At 32.5% G+C, this 23,528-nt stretch overlaps 1 protein-coding gene and 1 long non-coding RNA gene across 4 annotated transcripts in view; one reads left to right on the top strand and one right to left on the bottom strand.

Moving 5' to 3' along the window:
- Positions 1-349: 349 nt before the first annotated feature.
- On the top strand, positions 350-13,001 carry LOC143062208 (uncharacterized). 2 transcript variants are annotated; one of them, XR_012974604.1, is made up of 6 exons: positions 350-507; positions 2,198-2,308; positions 6,331-6,457; positions 8,679-8,871; positions 9,728-9,936; positions 12,869-13,001. It is a non-coding gene; the product is annotated as an uncharacterized LOC143062208 (long non-coding RNA). The 2 variants fall into 2 exon arrangements; XR_012974605.1 differs by having other exon boundaries at positions 12,872-13,001.
- A 7,768-nt stretch (positions 13,002-20,769) lies between these two features.
- LOC143063356 (rho-related protein racA-like) overlaps positions 20,770-23,528 on the bottom strand; it is a 41,316-nt gene continuing 38,557 nt past the window's right edge. For both annotated transcript variants that reach the window (XM_076235465.1, XM_076235464.1), the window contains exon 11: positions 20,770-22,328. In XM_076235465.1, the coding sequence (XP_076091580.1) occupies positions 22,122-22,328 (207 nt within the window). In that variant the 3' untranslated portion in view covers positions 20,770-22,121. The remainder of the gene's footprint in view (positions 22,329-23,528) is intronic.

Raw genomic sequence — 23,528 nt, forward strand, 5'->3', positions numbered from 1 at the left:
AAGCTATATAAGTTATCATGCTGTTTCCATGTTTAATATTCATTTCTCCAAATCAGCTGCAATAATGAATATCTATTAATCGAACTGTCTTCTTTTTAATATTTTTCATTTGAAATGATAAAATTGAGAATGGAAATGGGGAATGTGCCAAAGAGACAACAACCCGACCATAGAAAAAAACAGCAGAAGGTCACCAACAGGTCTTCAATGTAGCGAGAAATTCCCGCACCCGGAGGCGTCCTTCAACTGGCCCCTAAACAAATATGAATTTGTATAGGAAAACAATTCAAGAACTACACTGAAGGACATGTACATATCATGTTTCCTGACCGATTTCTTTATTTAAGATTAGTCTATTTTGTACTTTACTCTCTAGTTCCTGATAGAGAAAGTTCAAGGCTTAGACATTTGAATTGCAGAGCAGTTATTAAACACAACCAGCCATGAGAGGAGTGATTTACATTTTGTTCATATTGCTTTTTTTTCCTGGTGGATTTTGTAAATCAGGTAATTTATTTATAAAGAATAAATTTTAGTGTTTATTAACTGGTTATGTGTTACTATAGCAACTTAAGAACAATGATATTACCACATTATATCAACGTTCATTATATGTTGCCACGTTATTTACTTTTTATTATTAAGTATTTGATGTTTACACGTCAGAAATGCTTTGACAATTTGCAGCATTTTGCAGTTTGCATAGACTCAAGAGGATATAGAGCTTGGCCTGTAGGCTTGAAACGTGTCTATTATTGAAGATACATATATATGTAATTAAACTTTAATTTTGACTTAAAAATGATAATTGTTTTCGATTTTGTGTTTGCATTTATGTTACGGTGTCGATAACGTTAATCTGATACTCTCTATTGTCATTACTATTATGGTAATATATAAAAAACCAGATTCTGTAATATGATTTTAACATCGGTTTTGTGTTTGCAGATAAAGATTCTAAGATGCATGTTTTTACCAACTTTTGGGATTTTTGGATCCTCAATGCTCCTCAACTTTGTTCTTGTTTTTGTTCTTGTTTGGCTTTATAAATATTTTGATATGAGCGTCACTGATCAGTCTTGTGTAGACGAAACTCGCGTCTGGCGTACTAAATTATGATCCTGGTACCTACGATAAATACATATATACTTATACAAAATTGTATCAAATTTACAGAATAACTGATACAATAAATTGATTGTCGAAACACATCAATCTCGGAGCTAACAACACATACATTACATAGAGAGACAAATCGAGGAACGCATGAGTGCACTATATGTGTTGTTTGGCCTCTAGTATATTAATTAATGAATTTTTTTTTATTAGTTTTTCTTTTATGACGTTATTTTAATAGGTAAGCTAAGTACCGTAGCGTTCAACATAGATAGGTATCAAAGGCATACATGTAGCGGCAATACTAGCTGCTGAGATATTGAACGGAAACCTGATTAGAAAAGTGTTTTTTTACAAATGTGAAATATAGATTTTATTTGATATTATTTATTAATTTGATTTGCAATACAATGATTAAGAAAGCTGTTAATTTGTTTTGATCTGACCAGGAGTTGGGCATTTATATTCGATTATTTGTACCATAACGTTAGCGATGGGTAAAAAACGAAAAATAATGCCCAAACTATGGTTAAATAAAAACAAATCTAATAGTATGACTGCCATGAATTATTTCGTTTCAAATAAGACAAATATGATAATTAGGTCAACCATGAAAGCGCTATAAAACACAAAAACAAAACCTGGATGTTCCGTATTATCCAATGGCATAAAATAATAAAGTATAAAACATATAGTTTGATTTTCAAAGCGACGTTTACTGATTTGACGTTTGCCAGATATTTTACCAATAATTTAAGTTAGACCCGCTCTGAATTTTGAAATGTCAGAGGATCCTTTAGTTTTTTCATTTCAAAATAACCTGATAACTTTCATTCATGTACTCTGCATTTTCATCATTCAAAAATTGACATCAAAACTACTCAACATCTTTAATTTAATTTGTTCAAGCACATCACGCCGTTATTTAATATATATAAATGAGAAGAATACTGTTAATAAATGACACTATCAAATACATATTATTATCTCTCGGACTGTATGCGTCGTCGCGTGCAACAATGCATATCTACATCATAGACATTTTCTATATTGTGTTGTCTAACATAGTTTTTATTGGCAGAAAACCTGACTGAATGGATATGGCGCGAAACAGTAAACGCTAGAATGAAATCACTGAATTCCACTTTTGTGACGGGGGTAAGAGATGGCACTTTGCATCCAACATCTTTCGGTAAGTAATATAGAATAGAGAAAATGGGGAACATATCAACGAGACAAAAAACCAAACACATACATAAAGCAACTTTAATTGCAACATTTAAAGTGAGCTTTGTCCTTTTTTGTTTGAATTCCTAATGCAATTTTTAAAACTGAATTGATGACAAACGGGGCTTTATCATGATTTTTTCATTATTTAACCTTCGTTTTATGGGTGGGATCGTAAATACAAATTTCTTGTTTTGGGTTAAAAAAAGATTAAAATTTTGTGAAGAACTACAATGAATTTACCAGCAAATATGCTGAACTTGATATTATCAAAATCCTGGACTGTTTGATCGACAATATATTTGTTGAGTTTGGAGGATTTATATTTCAACATACAGTCGGTTTTTATTCTGTAGTTAGTCACCACATCGATGTTATCATGTATATCTTTATATAGTCATTTTTATAAATTTACTGTTTGCAAAAGTATGAATTATTCTAAATAATAGGGATGTTCTGATCCCAGGCAGAAAACCTTGGCCGTATTATTCACAACTTTTTGGAAGTTTTGGTCCTTTATGCTCTCCAACTTTGTACTTGTTTTTGGCTTTCGATCTTTTTTATCCGAGCGTCACTGGTTAGTCCTGTTTGACGTATCACATTATAAACCTGGTACCGTTTGATATCAATTATTCGTGTGTTTTGCTGTCCTATCTGTTCTCCCATTTATTTGTATTGTAGTCCTGTCATGTAATGTTGTCAATTTCATTTTATATTTAACATTGCCATAAAAGCGAGATTAGCTAGCCACATAATCAGGTTTTACTTACCATTTTTTCTCAAAATGTCCTGAACCAAGTCAGGGAAATGGCCATTGTTATTTAATAAAATAAGTACAAAATATTTAAAACTCCTACTGCGTATTAATTCCAAGGTTAGTCGATACGCGTGTTAAAGTGAGGGATTATTACATTTGTTGCAATAAATTACATAGATTTCCCATTTAGATAAAATACCAATAATTTCAGATGTGAAATAAATGTGGTTATTTCATTCTCTGACGTAATACAAAAAGTGGTGTTGTCAAGACATCGATAACGGCTGATCAAAACAAATTGTAAATGCGTAGTGATACGGCCAGAAATCGCCTTTAAATTGTAGCCAACAAAAGACACAAATCAATAATAAAATTTTAACAAGATTTATTATACAAATGTTTACAAGAAGTATTACACAAATATTACTGTTAACTTAACTGTCAAAATATGAGTCCAATCTTTTATCTTTATCTGTATCCGGAAATCTTTCGGAATCCAATCTGAATATTACGGTCACAATCCAGTATGATGTTGTTTGTAGAATAAAAGTGTCAATCCAAATGCTATGAATATTAATGTCTATCGATGTCTAAGTCCAAGTCCAAGAGTGAGAGTTTAACTTTAGTGTCTGTATATATATAGTTGTCATGGAAGATTCTAGAACAGTCTATAATGGAATATCCTAGAAAGTTACAACAGAAGTTTCTAGTAAAATGTAGAAGTTTATATAACGCATCTTTTATTAGGATCATTCTGGAAAGTTCCAATCATTCTGTAATTGTTCCAGTGATTTCTAAACTGCACAATTCTAAGATTATTCTGTAAACAACTATCAGGCCACACAACACAAATCAGGCCAACATAAATAAGTATAATATTTACAATATCATAACCAAGTGATCATAACAGTAGAACAAAATGTAGGTCCTTACATGTTTTACACTAATTTCTTTAAAAAAGCAATTTGCCAATGTAATAAAAAGAATAACTAATTAAAGAATTCAAATATCGAAAAATATTCAACCGAACAACACTGATAATTGAGATATTGTTGAATATTTGTCTCTTTTTGAATTCTTCGATTAGTTATTCTATAATTACTGATTGTATAATGTAATACTGTCATCACTAAACGTTTAAAACAGATGGATTAAAAATATCATAAATTGGTCAAAGCTTCATTCACAAATGTAAGCATTATTTGTGAAAGTTGAAAATATGGCCTTTTTATGAATGCATTTTGGATTCGCTTTAGGAAGACTATACGCTGTAAAGTTAACATTATGATAACGTTCAGAATTACATTGTAAATTGTAAACGGTTCTCCTGATAATAGCTTGTAGCTAGTGCCGACTATATTTGATAAAAATCATCTACAACAAGAAAAATAGTAAAACAGAGAAAAATATTTCTACAATTCCAGTGATTTTGAAATATGAAAACTGACGTGTGTCAAGACACGTAGTCTAACAACGGTTCGGCCGCTTTATTTATTAAATGTATTAACATAGTTTCAAAATGTAGTTGACAATGTCGTGTTGGGTTGCAAACATCCTGACATTATCATGTTTAATATTGTGTTTGGATTCTTTGTTTTTATTTTGTCTTTAATGTTATTAATCAATTTATACTCAATTTATTTCACGAGGACGGGTATTTTTAAAAAAGAGGTAAAATATAGCAAAGGGGTATCAGAACTCATAAACCAAAAACAAACTGACAATGCTGTGCCACAAACGAAAACCCTCAAAAAAGACAATTAACAGAATACAAAACACAACAAAGAAAACTAAGGACTTTAGCAACACGCACCCATCATAAACCGGGTTTGATCTTGGGTGCTCAGGAAATGTTCGACATATGGCACCAGACATGTTGCTCATATAAGTATAAACTCGCAATAAGTATAATTGGATGAGTCACATTCAAGGAACATAGGACGGAATAGTGGCTACTAGAATTGGAACATATCCGTTTCGAAAGAAAAAGATCTTCCATAGCTGTCAACAAACTCGTGCTCAATGGCTTCTGTTAAATTGTCGAATTGATGATTACTGCTTCATTGTAAGCAGCAATTCTCTTTCCGGAAAATCGTGATAGGAAATGAAAACTCTAGAATGTCGTATTAACTGGGAAATACACACTCCGTATAAAGGTGCTGCATTTGATTGAAACTGCAAACATCTTGATTGTTCAATATTGTTTCGAGTGTGTCTTTTCAGTTTCTGACATCATGTATTATTTTTAACGACTTTTAAATGATTATTAACTTTATTCAGGCCGAAGTAGAGCTTGACACATTGTTTATACATAGTCTGTTGACGATCGGATATTGACCTCGAGATGATTACTGTAATGTTTTGATTTTGTATTTTACGCTTGATTGATGTCTCGCTGACGTATTAACAAGATTGTCTTCAAAAGCAGAATTGAAAAAAAATACAATGTCTTTTTATGAATGTTTAAAAAAAATGGGAAATCTTAAATTGCATATTATGTTCTTTGAAGGTAGCATACTACAAAGATTTTATAACTCCAACTCCCAAGTTTTAAAATGCTGTAACTTTCTTAATAATGCTTGAAAATTTATTAAAGTGGTAGTTTTTGGATAGCTAACAGATTACTCTTTAAAATTAATGCAATGTTAGTATTATGCAACAATTATGTAACCAATTATAATGTTAACTGTGCCTAAAATATTTTCTACCTAATTTCCACTTTCAAATGAAATTAGCTTCTTCATAGATATCCCTAGAGTGTTGATTTTATTATATGTTGTTCTTATGGCCATTATCTACAAAACGGTGTCTCAGATTTCAGATAGAATGTATAGAACAAAATTTGCACCTAATTAAAATCTTCTTTTATGTGGTTAGGATGTTTACACTAATTAGAGATTTATGAGAGAATGGAATACCATAGAGACAATCTGAGACACCCTTTTGAAGCCCATGATGTGTTGATAATAATAATTGATTACATAATGATTGTATAATAAAAATCTTGCATTCATTTAAAAGATTAATCTTTTATCTATCTACATATACCTCTTTTGTTATTTTCTATGCATTCATAAGAATGTTACAGCATTTCAAAGGTAAATGATTGGAAGTAAACAAATCTTTGTATTGTGTGCTACCTTCATGAAAGATATTAGTTGACAGGTTACATTACATTATTTGATATTTTTAAAAGTAGTAAATACATAGTGTGCTTTGTTACTTTGAAGGTCAATATGTTATCCAAGATGCAATATACTGCTTGGAAGTTTCCAAATCTTTCAAAAGGGCTTGGAGTCGACAAAGTGATGGCACACTTAAAACATTTCTTGAATACGAGATGACATTGTATAAGAGGTATCCTTTTTTTTTCTCTTTTATCCATCAGTGAACTTCATTAATGTTGGTCTTTTTTGACCGGTGGTTTGCTCTTGGTAATAAAAGGTACTATTTGATTAGCGGTGGACTGTAGTTACAAAGTGTATAATCCTTCTGGTATTCAAAGTTTTGATATTTCGATAAATGAGCATGACCATATTTTTTTAGTATATGCATTTTGAACCGATTTTGGTTTAAATACCTACTTAACAATTGTTCATGGTCAACTCATATGTTGAAAGGTAATTTTGTGAAATACCATGTCAAAAAAAAAGAGGGACGAAAGATACCAAAGGGACAGTCAAACTCATAAATCTAAAACAAACTGACAACGCCATGGCTAAAAATAAAAAAGACAAACAGAAAAACAATAGTACACACGACAAAAACTAAAGAATAAACAACACGAACCCCACCAAAAACTAGGGGTGATCTCAGGTGCTTCGGAAGGGTAAGCAGATCCTGCTCCACATGTGGCACCCGTCGTGTTGCTTAAGTGATTACAAATCCGGTAAATAGTCTAATTCGGTAGGTCATATTCATGAAAGGGAAGGGGATTGTAGTTACGACGTAAGGAACATATCCGATATCATTTGTGAAACGGTTATTCCATAACGGTCAACCAACTCGTGATGGCGTCCGTAAAATTTACGAAGGGATGATTTCAACTTCACCATTTGGAACTCTTGGTTTAATAGCTTTCTTGTGAGCAGCAAACCTCTATCAAGAAAATCATGATAGGAAATGCAAGCACGGGAATATCGTATCAATTGGGAGATATATACCCCGTATGCAGGTGCTGCTGGAATGTTGCTACTTAGAAATGGAAAGTTCACAATTGGAAAGCTGAAATCATCTCTTTTGTCGTAAAGTTTTGTTTTCAACCGACCCTCATTGTCAATTTCTAGATGTAAGTCAAGATATGAAGCCGACTTAACTGTATCTGTAGTATCCTTTATCTCTAGTTCGATTGGATAGATGCGTTCCACATAGTCACCAAATTTTGAATTGTTTAGTGAAAGAACATCATCTATATAGCGGAAAGTAGAGTTAAAGGATATTGCTAACTTCTTATCTTTCTTCCTAAGAAGTTCCTGCATGAAGTCAGCCTCATAATAATAAAGAAACAGTCAAAATTATTAATTGTATCTAGTTTTAACCTCATCTATTTTTATGATCCATGTCAATTGTTGACAAATTTACTTTAACTCAATTGTATTTAGCCAATCAGAAAACAATTATTTATTACAAACATTCATTCAGTAACAATTAGCACCACATGAAATTACAACAAGAAACCACATTAAGCTGTTACTCTACAATGACATTCTAAAGAACAGAGGATAAAACCACCTTCGGGAATGTTGACATAGAACTATTTGTACTTTTCTCTCTGGGATCCTTTTCTATATCTTCATCCCCTACTTGTAAAACAGGAGCAAAAAAAAAGAACGTTGAAATATTTAGACTGAGCAAAATGACCCCCTTAAAAACCGGGGTGATCTCAGGTGCTATGGAAGTATAAGCAGACCATACACCACAAGCAACTCTCAATGTAATTGAATGCATTTTTTTAGGAGTCATATCTAACAAGTACAATCGACATTTATAAATTGTAATAAATACTACATAAAATTAGCGCCAGTCTATACAGAATTATTAGACACTAGTAAAATGCATAGATATAGTACATTACACAATATGAAATAAAGTACTATTTACAATAAATACAACTTATTCGTCTTCCTAAAATTATATAACAAGTTTAAGCACACAGACGTACCATTTTTACATCTGAGATTAAAAACACTATGTTTGTTTGACATTTAAAGAAATAAAAATTGCCCTTATAAGTTTCAGCAACATGATATAAATGGTTTCTAAAATCGTCATAAAGAGGATATCTTAATAAAACATGCGCTTCGTCTTTAATAAAATCATCAAATATATGTCACATTATGTTTTCGAAAACTTTATGTTCACATCTCCGAGTTTTAATCATCAGTACGTCTATACCATTTCTACATTTAGCTAAAGCACTTTTGTGGTTAAAAGGCAAAGCTATATTACAGTATTCCTCAGGTTCAAAATTATCTTTGAACAGGTAATTGTCATTTACTTCCAATTCAAACTACCTAGCAAGCGTTCCTTCTGAAGGTAATTAAATACATGCACATATTGCACTTATTTATTATTCTAGTCTTGGTGATAGTTTGGCAATCGAATGGCATGTTCGAAATGCATCAGCTATAGTGGTAGGACCTGCATGTCAGAGCTACATTGATCATCATTTAAACGTGTCACTCAATGAGGATCCGATTTACACAGTCATATCATCTATTCCATGTGAGCGTTTATGGCCATGGTTAGGAATAGAAATAAATTCGCAAACAGTTAGTATTATGGTCAACCAAATATAATATTATTGTCTCCTTTTGAAATAGAAACTGTATTTGATTGTAATATAGTTTTTAACATAATTGCCAATGATTGTCAGTTTTTGTCCTGTTTACAAAAATAATTGTGATGAGGAGAAATAATTAATTCTTATTTTTTTTTATTTTTATTTTTAAACAATTAACTGTGATGTACCAATGTCTCGTCTTTTGACTTTTGACTCCATGAAAGCGAGACTTAACACCAAGTTGTCATCAATTCTTGTTTCAAAATTTGCAAAAAAAATGATTAAGAATAGAATGTTATACCGATTATTTCAATGATTATTGAAGTCGTTGTACAAACAATATGGTACAATAAAAAAAAGGATTTTTGTAAAAGTTTTTGCAATTTTATTATAACAATTTCACAAAATCAATAGATGGATGTCAAGCCTATGCTTTAAACTATAAAAATCCACAGAGGTCATCTTGAGTTATGGTAATACACAGAAGCATTGCCAGATTCACTTACAGAAAAGTAGTTATAAAAGTGTACCCCCGACTTACAGGTCACGGTGTTGTCCTATCTACTTTAAAAGAAACTAATGCGATATGTAAACAAACATGTTATCAATTTAAAAGTTATTGACAAAAAAACAACAACAGAATAACGAATAACATTGAAGTTGGAAGTAATTTATCTCTTTGACAACTCTTAGATATTTTATATGCTTATAATACAAGATTTATTTTCTTCTGTGAACAGTTGGTTTATCTTATCATTTTTTGTATTTTGCATTTTGTATCAAACTTCGATTGTGATAAGTCAATTCTTAAGCGATGAATTTTAATTGGTATTTATCTTTTTTAGCATCACTTTGGTCCATATGCCGATTGGATAAACAAAAACTTCAGTCCATTGTATACTGGCTATACAAAACTAGAAGCCTTTGTAAATGACGCCTATGCTAAAGGCCTAGTAGACAAGGACAAAGCCCTAAAGATTTACGCAAAGAGTATGGAAGCAGATGCCGCATTTTTTAACTCCATTCAAGCATGACAATTTATCAAATAAAAATGGTGTGTATTGAATCGCTTTTTTGAATTTATCTTCATTAAGAACGTTTAAACCAAATAATTTGAAAGATAGTGATTTACAAATACGTAGAAACGTTAGGGTCTACAGGAAAAAAAATTAATAGTTTGAACGAAAATAAGAAACGTTTTCTTTACAAAAATATTAAAGTCAAACAAGACCAAGAATTTTATCTAAAATATCACAATTTTGAAACTAGACGTTTATTTACAAAAATTAGAATTAGTGACCATAGTTTACTCATTGAGAAGGGCAGATATCTAAAAAAACCTCGAGACAATAGAACATGTCCAACTTGTAAAACCTTAGAAGATGAAAATCACTTTCTCCTCCACTGTCAAATTAATAATGTTTTACGTATAAAACTTTTTAATGACATGGAAATAGATAATCCTATGTCTCCAAATCTATCTGATACTGAAAAACTAGTAGTCCTACTAAATCCTTCTAATATAAACCAAGTGAAAAAAAAACAGGTTCCTTTATAAAACAGTCTTTAGAGCTGAGGACAGACTCTTAGTTAGTTTTACTTGTATATATATATAGATATGTGTGTGTTCAACTCAGTTATTTTATTGTTGTTGTTAATTTTGTTTATGTCACAAGTATAATGTTACTTATATGACAAATAAAGATTATTATTATATGACCGAAAAGGGATCTTCAAAACATAGCATCAAATCAATATTTATCGGTGGATGAATATAAAAATACTAAAATTGAGAATGGAAATGGGGAATGTGTCAAAGAGACAACAACCCGCCCAAATAAAAAACAACAGCAGAAAGTCACCAACAGGTCTTCAATGTAGCGAGAAATTCCCGCACCCGGAGGCGTCCTTCAGCTGGCCCCTAAACAAATATATACTAGTCCAGTGATAAAGAACGCCATACTAATTTCCAAATTGTACACAAGAAACTAAAATTAAAATAATACCAGACTAACAAAGGCCAGAGGCTCCTGACTTGGGACAGGCGCAAAAATGCGGCGGGGTTAAACATGTTTGTGAGATCTCAACCCTCCCCCTATACCTCTAACCAATGTAGTAAAGTAAACGCATAACAATACGCACATTAAAATTCAGTTCAAGAGAAATCCGAGTCTGATGTCAGAAGATGTAACCAAAGAAAATAAACAAAATGACAATAATACATAAATAACAACAGACTACTAGCAGTTAACTGACATGCCAGCTCCAGACTTCAACTAAACTGACTGAAAGATTATGATTTCATCATATGAACATCAGGCACAATCCTTCCCGTTAGGGGTTTAGTATCATACCATCATAACATATATGAGAAGAACATAACCCGTGTCATGCCAACAACTGTTTTTAGAATAAATGTGTTTAGTTCCGATACAAAGACCTTATCAATGACTCAATATTAACGCCAAAATATGCAATCTTTAATGACTTGACAACAGTATCGTAATTATATCCCTTCTTAATAAGTCTATTCAAAGGTTTTGTAAGTTTCTGAGGTGAATACTGACACCTTTGTGCTTTATAAAGAATATTACCATAAAAAATTGGATGTGAAATACCTGAACGTATAAAAGTCTGCATGTTGAGCTATATTTACGAATAATGTCTTTATACCGATGATAAAATTTAGTAAATGTTTTGACTAGTTTGTGATATCGAAAACCCTGGTGTAATAATTTTTCAGTAATACATAAATTTCTCTCGTTAAAATCTAAAGCATTGTTACATACACGAGCGAATCGCACAAGTTGAGATATATAAACACCGTAAGTACACTAGTACACTTGTTATGTGCAGAACATACTCGACTGACATCTTTTGAGCAAATGAAAGACAATTTGTAAGCGTTTTTTGCTTTCTTTTATCCGTTGAACAGCTGCTTCAATCTGACATTTCTCGATTAAAGAGACATGCTCTTCTTTGTTTTGTAGTTTGTGATTACCCTATTTTTTTTAGTTTCCATCAGTTGTCTCCTTCTTATCGATTAACCAGATTTGATCATCGGTAATGTATTGTCACCATTATTTATCGAACTTTACATCTTCCAGATCTTTTGTTAATAACATGTTTGAACGAGAAGGAACTTTGGTAAATAAAGTTTAATCGAGAGACGAAATATACCAGAATGACAGTCAAACTCATAGATTGGAAATAAACTGACAACGCTACAATGTATGGCTAAAAATAAAAAGACAAACACACAAATAATGGTACAGAAGACACAACATAGAAAACTAAAGACTTAGCAACACGAACTCCACCAAAAACTGGGAGTGACTCAGGTACTCCGGAAGGGTAAGCAGATCCTGCTCCACATGTGGCACCCGTCGTTTTGATTATGTTATTACAAACCCGGTTAATAGTCTTATTCGATAGGTCACATTCGTGACAAGGAAAGGGTATTGTAGTCACGACATAAGGAACATATCCGACAACATCTGTTAAACTGTTATTACATAACGGTCAACCAACTCGTGATGGCGTCCGTAAAATTTACGAAGGGATGATTTCAACTTCATCATTTGGAACTCTTGGTTTAATAGCTTCCTTGCGAGCAGCAATCCCCTATCAAGGACATTATGATAGCAAATACAAGCCCGGGAATATCGTTGGGAGATATATACTCCGTAGGCGGGCACTACTGGAATGTTTGCGACACAGAAATGGAAAATTCACAATTGGGAAGCTGAAATCATCTCTTTTGTCGTAAAGTTTTGTTTTCAATCTACCCTCATTGTTAATTTCTAGATGTTGGTAAAGATATGGGGCAGACTTAACTGTATCTGTAGTATCCTTTATCTCTAGGTCGATGGTATATATTCGTTTAACATAGTCACCAAATTTTGTATTATTTAGTGAGAGAACATCATCTTTATAGCGGAACATAACGTTGAAGGATATTGCTAACTTCGTATCTTTTTTTTAAGAAGTTCCTGTATGAAGTCAGCCTCATAACAACAAAGAAACAAGTCGGCAAGAAGAGGGGCACAATTGGTTTCCATTGGAATTCCGACAGTCTGTTTAAAAACAAACGTAACAAATATATTGTCAATCAAGAAATCGAGCATCTTGATAATATCAGTTCAAGAGAATTTTTTGTTTGAATCAGAGTGATTCTTTACAAAGTAGGATTTATCCCTCCCTAAGACAAGATACTTGTATCTACGTTCGAAATACTTTTGAATGATACAAAGTAATACCAACTTTTTCAATTTGTCTTTTAGTTTAAAATTGGGAATACTTGTTTAAAGTGTAGAAAGGTCAAATGTTTTAATACTATGAGAGAGTCTTAGATTGTATGTACTCTAAACGATCTTTGGAATTCTGTATTATCCACATCTGATTCACGCCACCTCTAGAATTGGCAGTTTCACAATAACTTTGTAGCCCGGCTTTGATTGCTGATAAAATAGATGTTAATAATTTAGAAAGAGGTTTCATTGAGCACTTGGAAGACCCAGTAATAAACCGTTATGTGTAAGGACACTTATGTAGTTTATGTATCCAACACAGTGATGGAAGATCCAGTTCTTCATCTTTGGCTGAAATTCCAAAGGAACATAGAACAGACCTATGATTATCCAGGATGTCCTCTTGAGTAAGTGTTATGAGGGTATATATTGCGTCTCCAAGTGAATTGTCAATACTAATTCATTTATCAAGCAGTTTATGTAATGATATTTAAACACAAAAGCGATGTTGTTTGGGACTTTATCTGGGGGGACAACAAAATATTTGTAATGGAGGTAGGACAGGTGTTTTGCAACATTTGGGTCTTTGAAAATTGACGTAGCGTGGGTATTGATAGACCCATTTATGTTTGCTAATTTGGATTTGTATCAACAACCTCACAGTTTTAATCCATTAGGAAAGAGTGTGAAAGTCTTCTTTCTCGCGTTTAGCCCATTGCCTGACATAATCCTCGACTAAGTCCATCAGTTTTTTGAAGTTGTATTTCCAATTGATTGATTAGGCTCACGATATTTTGGCCATTATGGATAACAAATTTCGTCGGGAATTGTTATTGACAATGGGGCGGTCTCCGGTAATAACGTGGCCAGCCGGTTTATATGTAAATTTAGAACTAGAACAGGTGCAAATAGTAGGTTTAGATTTGAAGTGTTCAATGTTTAGGTACTGGAAAACGTGTTTGTTATTGCTAATTTTAGTTGCAATTGGTTTGGTATAGGTATAAGAAAAAAGTAAAATTACAAAAATACTGATCTCCGAGGAAAATTATAAGTACAGACTGATCTATAAAATAAGGAGGTATTTTCGACTAAACTAATTTATGATGAAGGATATTGCCTTAGTTGACGCCATCGAGACCTTTGTTGGCAAAGGAAAGTTTATTATGTTCTTGTTCTTGTTCATTCTATGTGCATAACAATAAGAAGATGTGGTAAGATTGCCACTGAGACAACTCTCGACAAGAGACCACATGACACAGAAATTAATCACTATAGGCCAACCGGTATACGGCGTACAGCAATGAGTAAAACCCATATAGCATAGTCAACTATAATGTCTGTTTCTGTCCTGAACCAAGATCCTATAAAACAGTGATTGTCTCCGGTTCATGTCTGTCGTTTTTTTTCAGGTTTTTTTAGTTTCGCCTTGCCGGGGGCAAAAAGCTAGACATAGGTTAAGGTTATAAGGAACCATGAAAAGTAAATGAGCATTGACATATCTCATTTTCGTAGTGATTTATTTGGCGCCTTCTTCATTGTTTATTGTCTTTGAAAATTTGCAAAGTAATCATAGATATAGGAAGACTTGGTATGAGTGCCAAAGAGACAACTCTCCATGCAAGTTACAATTAATGAAAGTAAACCATTATAGTTGAATGCAGTTATAATTAGTTTGTGATTAGGTCTTTTCAAGGGGAACCATTAGTGGAAGGCCAATATTGATTGATTGGTATGCAGTTGTATAAGCATGTCACATTTCATTTATATGGATAATAAATTGCCCCACCCCTTAGTAATGGTCTCGAATTTGAAGCTTTTGCTTAGTTTACACTTAATATTATAGTTTGTGATTAGATCATTTTATCTAAGATGAACTGCTACACGTAATGCTCATTCAATGATATTTGGTAAGCACTGGCTACGGTTACCTGCAAATGTGACAATAATAAAACGAGAGGCTCTCAAGAGATTGTGTCGCTCACCTTGGTCCTATATGTGCATATTAAACAATGGACACCGATAAATTCATGAAAAATTGTGTTTTGGTGATGGAGATATGTTTGTAGGTCTTACCTTAATGAACATTCGTGTTACTACAATTATCTCTATCTATGATGAACTTGGCCCAGTAATTACAGTGGAAAATATTTTCAAAAAATTTACAAAAATTTATGAAAATTGTTAAAAATTGACTATAAAGGGCAATAACTCCTTAAGGTGTCATTTGAAAATTTTGATCATGGAGACTTATTTGTAGATCTTTCTTTGTTGAACATTATTGCTGTTTACAGTTTATCTTTATCTACAATAATATTCAAGATAATAACAAAAAACTGCAACATTTTATTTAAAATTACTAATTTGGGGGCAGCAATCCAACAACAGGTTGTCTGATTTGTCTGAAAATTTCAGGGCAGATAGATGTTGACCTGATAAACAATGTCAGATTTGCTCTAAATGCTTTGGTTTCAGAGTTATAAGCCAAAATCTACATTTTACCCCTATGTTCTATATTTAGCCATGGCAGCCATCTTGGTTGATTGGCCGGGTCACGCCACATATTTTTTAAACTAGATACCCAAATGATGATTGTGGCCAAGTTTGGTTAAATTTGGCCCAGTAGTTTCAGAGAAGATTTTTGTAAAAGTTAATGACGACGGACGCCGGACGCATAGTGATGAGAAAACTTACTTGGCCCTTCGGGCCAGGTGAGCTAATAATAGTTGGTACATGGGAGACTAACTACCGGAATGCAGGGTTTGGTAAGCAACCGATTAATTACGAATGTAACAATAATACTTGTAACTTATAACTACGGTTACATTGAGTTTTTGTTACATCGTCATCAATGCACTGCAATGGTACGATGGGACTAGAAATGCGTATTAAAATGAAATTTAAAAAAAAAACTTACAAATGATATTTACAATATTGCATACATTTTTTTTTAATTTACAATGACAATTTCTACAAATCCAGTATGTTGTTTTGGAGCATGATTTAGTCCGACGCATTTTGGTGACATCCCTCCAACCAACCACTAAAATCCAGTGATGCGGCATTGTGCAAGTCTGTTGTGTATTGTATACTGTTCAATTCACTCCTGAACGTTTTTTTACGTTTATGTGTCGTGTTTCTTTCAATCCAAGATATGAACGAACAATGACCTTCCCCCAGCTGATTTAAGATTAAATGTATGTTGGAAGCATCGCCGTGGTATTAATCAAACCTGTTATGTAAACAGACCCAGAACGACTGATGAAGTAAATTCAATTAAGAAAATAATAATAATAATAATTAATAATAATAATAATAATAGTAATAAAGATTAATAATAATAAATTATAATTATCCGATGGAAAATCAAAATAAATCGAAAATGAAAAATATTTAATATATATATACATAACAAAATAAAAACACAATAAATACAAATATAAAATATTATAAAAATTGGCGTTACGGGCAACATGCTTAAGATTGATATGTATTTAAAAAATAAATAAAATACATATATCAATCAAGAAATTAAATTCACATTATTCGAGCATCTATCGCTGCAACTGCAATAGACGATAGAGTGTAGATGTATAAATGTGACTTCAAATAACTTAGACCATAAGGAGAAAGTTACGAGCCGCTTGATTATACATCTATCAGAAACATAACTCGTAGAGTTTTGAATGAAACCTCAAACAATGTGAACTTAATAGCAAAGAGAGCCTTTAAAAGAGAGTATTGACAAGAGCTTGAAGCATAATTCGAAGAACACTTGTTACTTCGAAATATTATACCTTTCTACGCGTGACATGTTGAGCGCTGGCCCATCCCATGTCAAACATAGGTAACTCAAGTATATTAATACCTACTCTTAAATTTAATACCTGCATGTTGAGCGCTGGCCCAGCCCATACTTAGAGGGTATGGGCTCCCTTTGCAACCTGAGACGGATAACCTCGAGTGAAAAAACCATTTGCACACTAAAACATGTATCCAAAAGAACTGTCAAATGGACAAACAAATGATTCGTTCACCCGACGAGAGGGCTGCCTAGTTACCCGTTTTATTCAGGGCTGCCTGAGAACTCAGGTAATAATTTTGTGACAAGTAAAGAATGGGTAAAATCCATTATTACATTGCCCAAACGAAATGTGTTACACATACATGCTGCCCTTGTAACGCATTGAGTATCCCCAAAATTATTCCGAGATAGTGATTGTGCTAAAAAAGTTATGTGTACGGTAAAAAACATTCGTTCTAAAAATAATTAGAGCTTGATAATAAACATAATAAAAAAAAATATATATATATAAGAAAATACTTGACATAGTAATTAATTATAAATAGCCATCTACTAATTCAATAAAGAAATAATAGACCCAATTTTGAATATGATTTCGTAACATTCAACAGATTTTGTTGCCTGTTATCTTCCAATTATTTTTTAACGGGTGTTCCGTCAGATGTCCGACGCACCCAAATTTGAATATGCGATTTAAAAACCATTAATAGTATCTTTGATTAAATATAAATGGTGCTTATGTAAAGCTAAATGCTGCTGTAACCAATGAATCACATATTTATACAACTGATCTTATAGACAAATATGATTTATAATACGTTGATGAATAATTACTCTTTGGTAAAAAACAAAATGGCAGTCAGATAAAACAATGTAAAACTATTACTTTGACAGTCAATTAGTTTTGTCTGTATATTCGGAATAAAGCAGGTATCCGAAAACATCTCATTATAACTGTAGTTCATTGTTATATAAGTGCTGATCAAAAAACCTCTGTAAAAGTTAATTCATATATCGTAGCACTCTTGAGTTGGTTAACACATGTCATTCTATTTGCTAGATGAATAGGAAGATCTCACTAGGAAATAATGCATGTCATACTGTGTAGATAGAGGTTATAGAAAAGAATGTACAACTGTTTATGATACCAATTTCTTGAAGAAACAACCTTTTAATATTGTCGTGTTGTGTAAATAGACTTTGATGTATGAACGTTTTATCAGGAAAGATGTGGATTTCAAGCGATCTTGTTCCGTAAAAATTAACTCTGTGTCTAGACTAAACATGTTCAATTGGTGTTAGTTCTTTGTTTCAAGTAAACTCGTCATTAGTATCGCAGATCTGGTAAGTTATGTGAGCACCAAACGTTTTTCTCCGTAGTCGAAATATGAAAATAAATAAAATACTGTTCAAAGCAATGTATAAAAAGCATACATCATTAAACTATAAAACATTATCATAGTTAATCAAGCTACATAAATATAAATATCTATATATATATATATTGCATGACTGGGACGATTATTATCAATTTCCATCCACACAACTTCTTTTCTATATACGCATTGTTGTAATTGCAGAAAACACAGAGAGACAATACAGGTGATTTTCATAAGCTAGAAATATCAACATTTGTTCACCGTATTTTATCGTCGTAGATCTGTACTCCTTAACCTTTCCCCATCTGTAATGCAATATTTAATTGTCCAAGACAAAATTAAATGGATAAGGTCAATGCATGTGTTCAGAAAAGATGATGCTGTAGATTTGTTTGTCTTTATCACTCCTCATTACATACTTACATGTCTATTATACCTTTCTCTATAGTTGTGATAAATGAAGTGAATAATGTTGTGTGTGACATCAGGGAGAAAGTATAAAATATAATTGTGAATGGTCATGCGTATATGAACCATTAATCATAAAGCAAATATATATAACATGAGCTGTACATAATTAAAATGCATACGTGAAAATGATAGCCAAGATCCGAACATATGCTTGAAGTGTTATTCCAAGCCACAGAATATATAATAAGAACTTAATAAACGTTAAAGGTAAATGCATACAAATAGTGTATGACTACAGGATAAACTTCTCATATGGTAAAGGGCTTTGAGAACAGGGAACAAAACTATAGTATACAACCTGATGCAACTCTCTGTTTCATAGTTCGTTATCTACATCGTATACAAGATCCAGATAACGTATGCCACTTCTAGGCCATGTCAATGTGTATGTATGATATATTGAGATGAAATATAAAGAATGTAATCAATAATTATGATGAGTGTTGCCTCTAACTCAAATAGTAGATACATGTATGTGTACGTCCGCAACACTAAAGGGTAGCAAAATAATAAATTTATTATGATATAGTAAATTCAAGTAAATCATTTTAAGGTGCATACTAACGATAATATAACGAGAGAAAATACATTCATATTTTTTGTTGAATATGATAATCCAAATATGTTACACTCAGCAAGTGCACTGAAGCTTTTTAAGCTGATTCTTTTAATCAATAATTGAATTGTATGTTTCGATTATCAAGCAATGAAGTATTTATTTAGTAACTATTCAAATAGCCAAGTAATATGAACCACATTTAGATTGCCTTCAGAAATTAAAAGATGAACAATAAACTGACCTGTCTTGGAAAAATAAACTTATACCAGTTTAATCATTGAACTGTTCAAAACTTCTAAATGCCTCCATCCATATCGTCAAGACTGTATCCACCTATTCTGCAGCAATAGTCGATGAGTCGACCAATAAATTGACTATGACCGAAGATCGACCCCTTACTATCCATATAACTTTTTTAATGACGAACAGTTCTTGTATGTTATATATACTGGTACACATTGTGTATTCGTTAAATGAAAACATTGGAAACGATAGTTATTGCACTAAAGATATGAATAAAAACACAAACACTATCCATTTCACTTTACTAACTTAAATATCAATAAAGGTACTTCAGAGGCATGTTCAGCTGTGAATATTTGAGAATGTAAACGTCAAATGTCATATCCATAATATATTCCGCGATCTAACAGCGAACAAAAATTGTAATATAAACGTAATAAGTATTGTTGTGCAGTTCGTGTACATCTGCATAGGTTCCAGTTAAAATGTTGTATATAGAAATAAACTTTTAAAACTAGCGTGAAAGATCAACAAAGTGATAAATGATGGTACTTGTAACTTGTAGTTGAAATATTCAATAAATACAAATAAACTTATTACAAAAATAAACATGTATATCTATCCTATACAAAGTTTCAACTGCTACTATAACAAAATTACTGATAGCTATAGACGATGTTGGGAAGGAGTGACCTCCAGTTGGACGCGTCTGATTATCAGATAACATGACAAAGTAGAATTTAAAAACACTGCGGTTAAACAATTTGCAGACATCATAAATAAGTCAAGTATAAGAGATAAAGATACAAATGGCAGCTGCAAGGAAATAAACACTTACATAAACTTTAATTAATGAACATTAATACACATTAACAGTTTGAGACTTAATATTGTTTTAGTTTCGATTCAAACGCATCACAAGTTTGAATTTTTCCACCAAAAACATGCTAGGTACAATGAGGTAATAGGAACCATAAAAAGGAACCATGCACTTTATCCAAAGTATAATGGCACTAATAAGGGTAGGAGTACAGTTATTACATAGATAGAATTGAACCTTTTTCTCGGTACAATTTCTTAAAAACGAACCCTTGAACTATATTTGTCGCCTTTGACACTACGTTACTGACGCAGTAACTTTAAGAACTTCAAACAATTAATAATTTTTACTATTTAAACACAATTTGTTGAATATAAATAATATTATTTTTATTATCATTATTACAAATATAATGTAGTGCATGCCAAATAATTAAAGTTTAATAAAAATAGCGTTCATGACATTCTTTAATGTAACAATAGCGCAATGTAACCGAAGACACACATTATTGTTACATTCGTAATCAATCAGTTCCGTACCAACACTGTTTTCCGGCAATTAGTCTCCAATGTAACAAGTCATTTTATTACTGTTACATTTCCATGTAACCGTACCCAGTGCCTTTTTGGTATGCAAATGGAGATTGTTTACCCATGTATCTCGACAGACAAGTTTGTTAATGAGGAAGTTGCAGCGACAAACGATGGTCGTCTGTTGCCACCTAAACGACTGTTAAGAAATATGCATGACAAAGCTTCCATATTCCAGCTGCACCAAGTGATTATAGGAAATATTTCTTCTTTTCAGGTTCCATCAAAGATTGGAACACTCTCCCTCCTGGGATTGTACCGCAAGCTTTAAAGCCTCGGTGACATTGGCTGAATATTAAAATAACTTATGTAAGATGTTAAGGTATTGCTGTTTTAATTTCAACATTTGCATAATCTAAATTAAAATAGACTAGACATAAAGCTTTGTAATTACAGTTTATGTTATTGATTAGGAAATTTTTCAGTTTTCATTTTGAGCTTTTCATAGTCGACCATACAATATGTTATGGATTTTTATCATTGTAGTACGGCTGTACGGTGTAATATATAGATACTTACTACTACCTTTGGGACGACTATGCATTAAAAAGGGCGAAGTCAGTAGTTACTGTCCCCATTCGTATTTAAACTCAAAACAGATAAACATTGAAATTAAAAGGAATAGTAACAATTTTATTCTTAAGATAAGATATTATCGTTTAATAACTTAACATCCCTTGTTTCTATGACATGATCTATATGGCACAGTCATATAAAGGTGGATTCGTCCAGGGTTGAAACATCCTCGTTACTAGGCAATACAGGGTAATGATATTGTCAAAAAATTGGTATATCCCAATCGTCCAGGGGTATATAAACAGCCGTCAACAGTCAGTCAGGGTCGCTCGCCGACCGTGCAAGAACTGTATAGCTAGTCAAGGTTTATAGCTACTAAAGATAATCGTAAGACTGGTCGTCGGTATTTTGTGGAGACAAGTGTAGGTACAGGCACTCTTAAGATTACGATCAAAGTTGGTCGTAAGTTTTGACGTACGTTCTTTTGTGAATTTGGTTTTTGACTTAAGACTTATCTTAAGTGTGATCTTACACTTTCGATGTTTTGTGTAATGGACACTGAAATGTAACGACAAGAATACATTTATAACAATTGAAATTGCACATTATTTATAAAATTGAGCATTTTCTTCGTGACCTCCGACGCTGAAATCTCTCCAATTCTTGTAAATAACACAATGGTGGCCAGCGATGTGTTTCAATGTGTTTCTTGGTTTGGTCACTGAGCTGAGAAAACTGTTCCGTGTTTTGAAATTTATTGTAATTTGTTGAAATAGTATATAAGCACCACCTTGTCAACTGTTCTGCATTGTAAGCCTGTGAAAGAAAGAAATCTGTAATTTGAGTAACATTAATAAGATATTTAGAAATAACAATAGTGTGCTGGTTGTACTTTAGTTACCATTCGGTATGCAACTCCGATGATAAAGACCGTCCACTCAGATTTGATAACGTTACAGGCGCAGAATCAAGGCCTAGGGTATAATGTATGACCTTTCTGCAATATATACACCTCTTTGGGTAATTGTTAACCACCATTAAATGTCTTATCAATTAAAGTCTTATTATCAATGTAAATAAAGGGCAGACTAAATTGATCCCGAATGCAACTGACCTTTTGTTCTATTTATAAATTCATACAACACAATTTGAAGGACAAAAAAGTTTATTGTGTTCGAGTGTCTTTCAGAGTGAATGTTAATGTGAGTGACAACTACACGACTGTTGCGATCATGCAATTTACCACCATCTATTATCATCAATGACAGTACAACTTTATTCATTTGTAGATTTTGTAGATTTTGTAGTTTAACCTTCAATGAAAGCTTTCAAAACCAAAATTGTGGTTGTATTTATTCTTCGGAAGCTATATGACAAAAAGGGGCATAAACAGAGTAGCTAAAATCCTCTAACTGTGAAGGGTTTTGAGTAGGATTAAGGATTTTTTTTTCTGAGACAAGTGCCAGTAATCCATGGAACACAAATAATCCCCCGCTTGTATATCATATACAGTTATAAAGGGACATAACTAAAGAACAGTAAAAGTGACCCTACCCCAATTTGTACTTAACCTGAGTTTTGTGTATCAGATTCATAAAATTTAGTTGATGCAAACTTTAAGTTAAGTTAGAGAACGGAAACGAACAATTCAGAATTTTTCCATTTGTAAAATGGCATAATTCTAGAAAATTCAGCGACAACCCAATAATTCAAACTTGATCTGTATTTTATAGTAATAAGCACTGTGTACAAGTTTCATATCATTTGGTTGAGGAAAACTGAAGTAAGAGAACGGAAAAGAAAAAATTGCGAAGGGGCATATCTCTAGAACGGTTAAATTGACGCCTAAAAATTCAAACTTGATCTGTATTTTGTGGTAATAAGCATTGTGTATAGTTTCATAGCATTTGTTTGAGGTAAACTTACGTTACCCGGCCACGCCCACTCTGTGTTTTTGTTAGATGTATTTGAACAGTATTTCTATTTGTCAATCTGATGAGTTAGTCTTTTTAAACT

Source organism: Mytilus galloprovincialis, chromosome 2 (genome assembly GCF_965363235.1).
Source record: "Mytilus galloprovincialis chromosome 2, xbMytGall1.hap1.1, whole genome shotgun sequence".
In the NCBI taxonomy this organism is placed as follows: domain Eukaryota; kingdom Metazoa; phylum Mollusca; class Bivalvia; order Mytilida; family Mytilidae; genus Mytilus; species Mytilus galloprovincialis.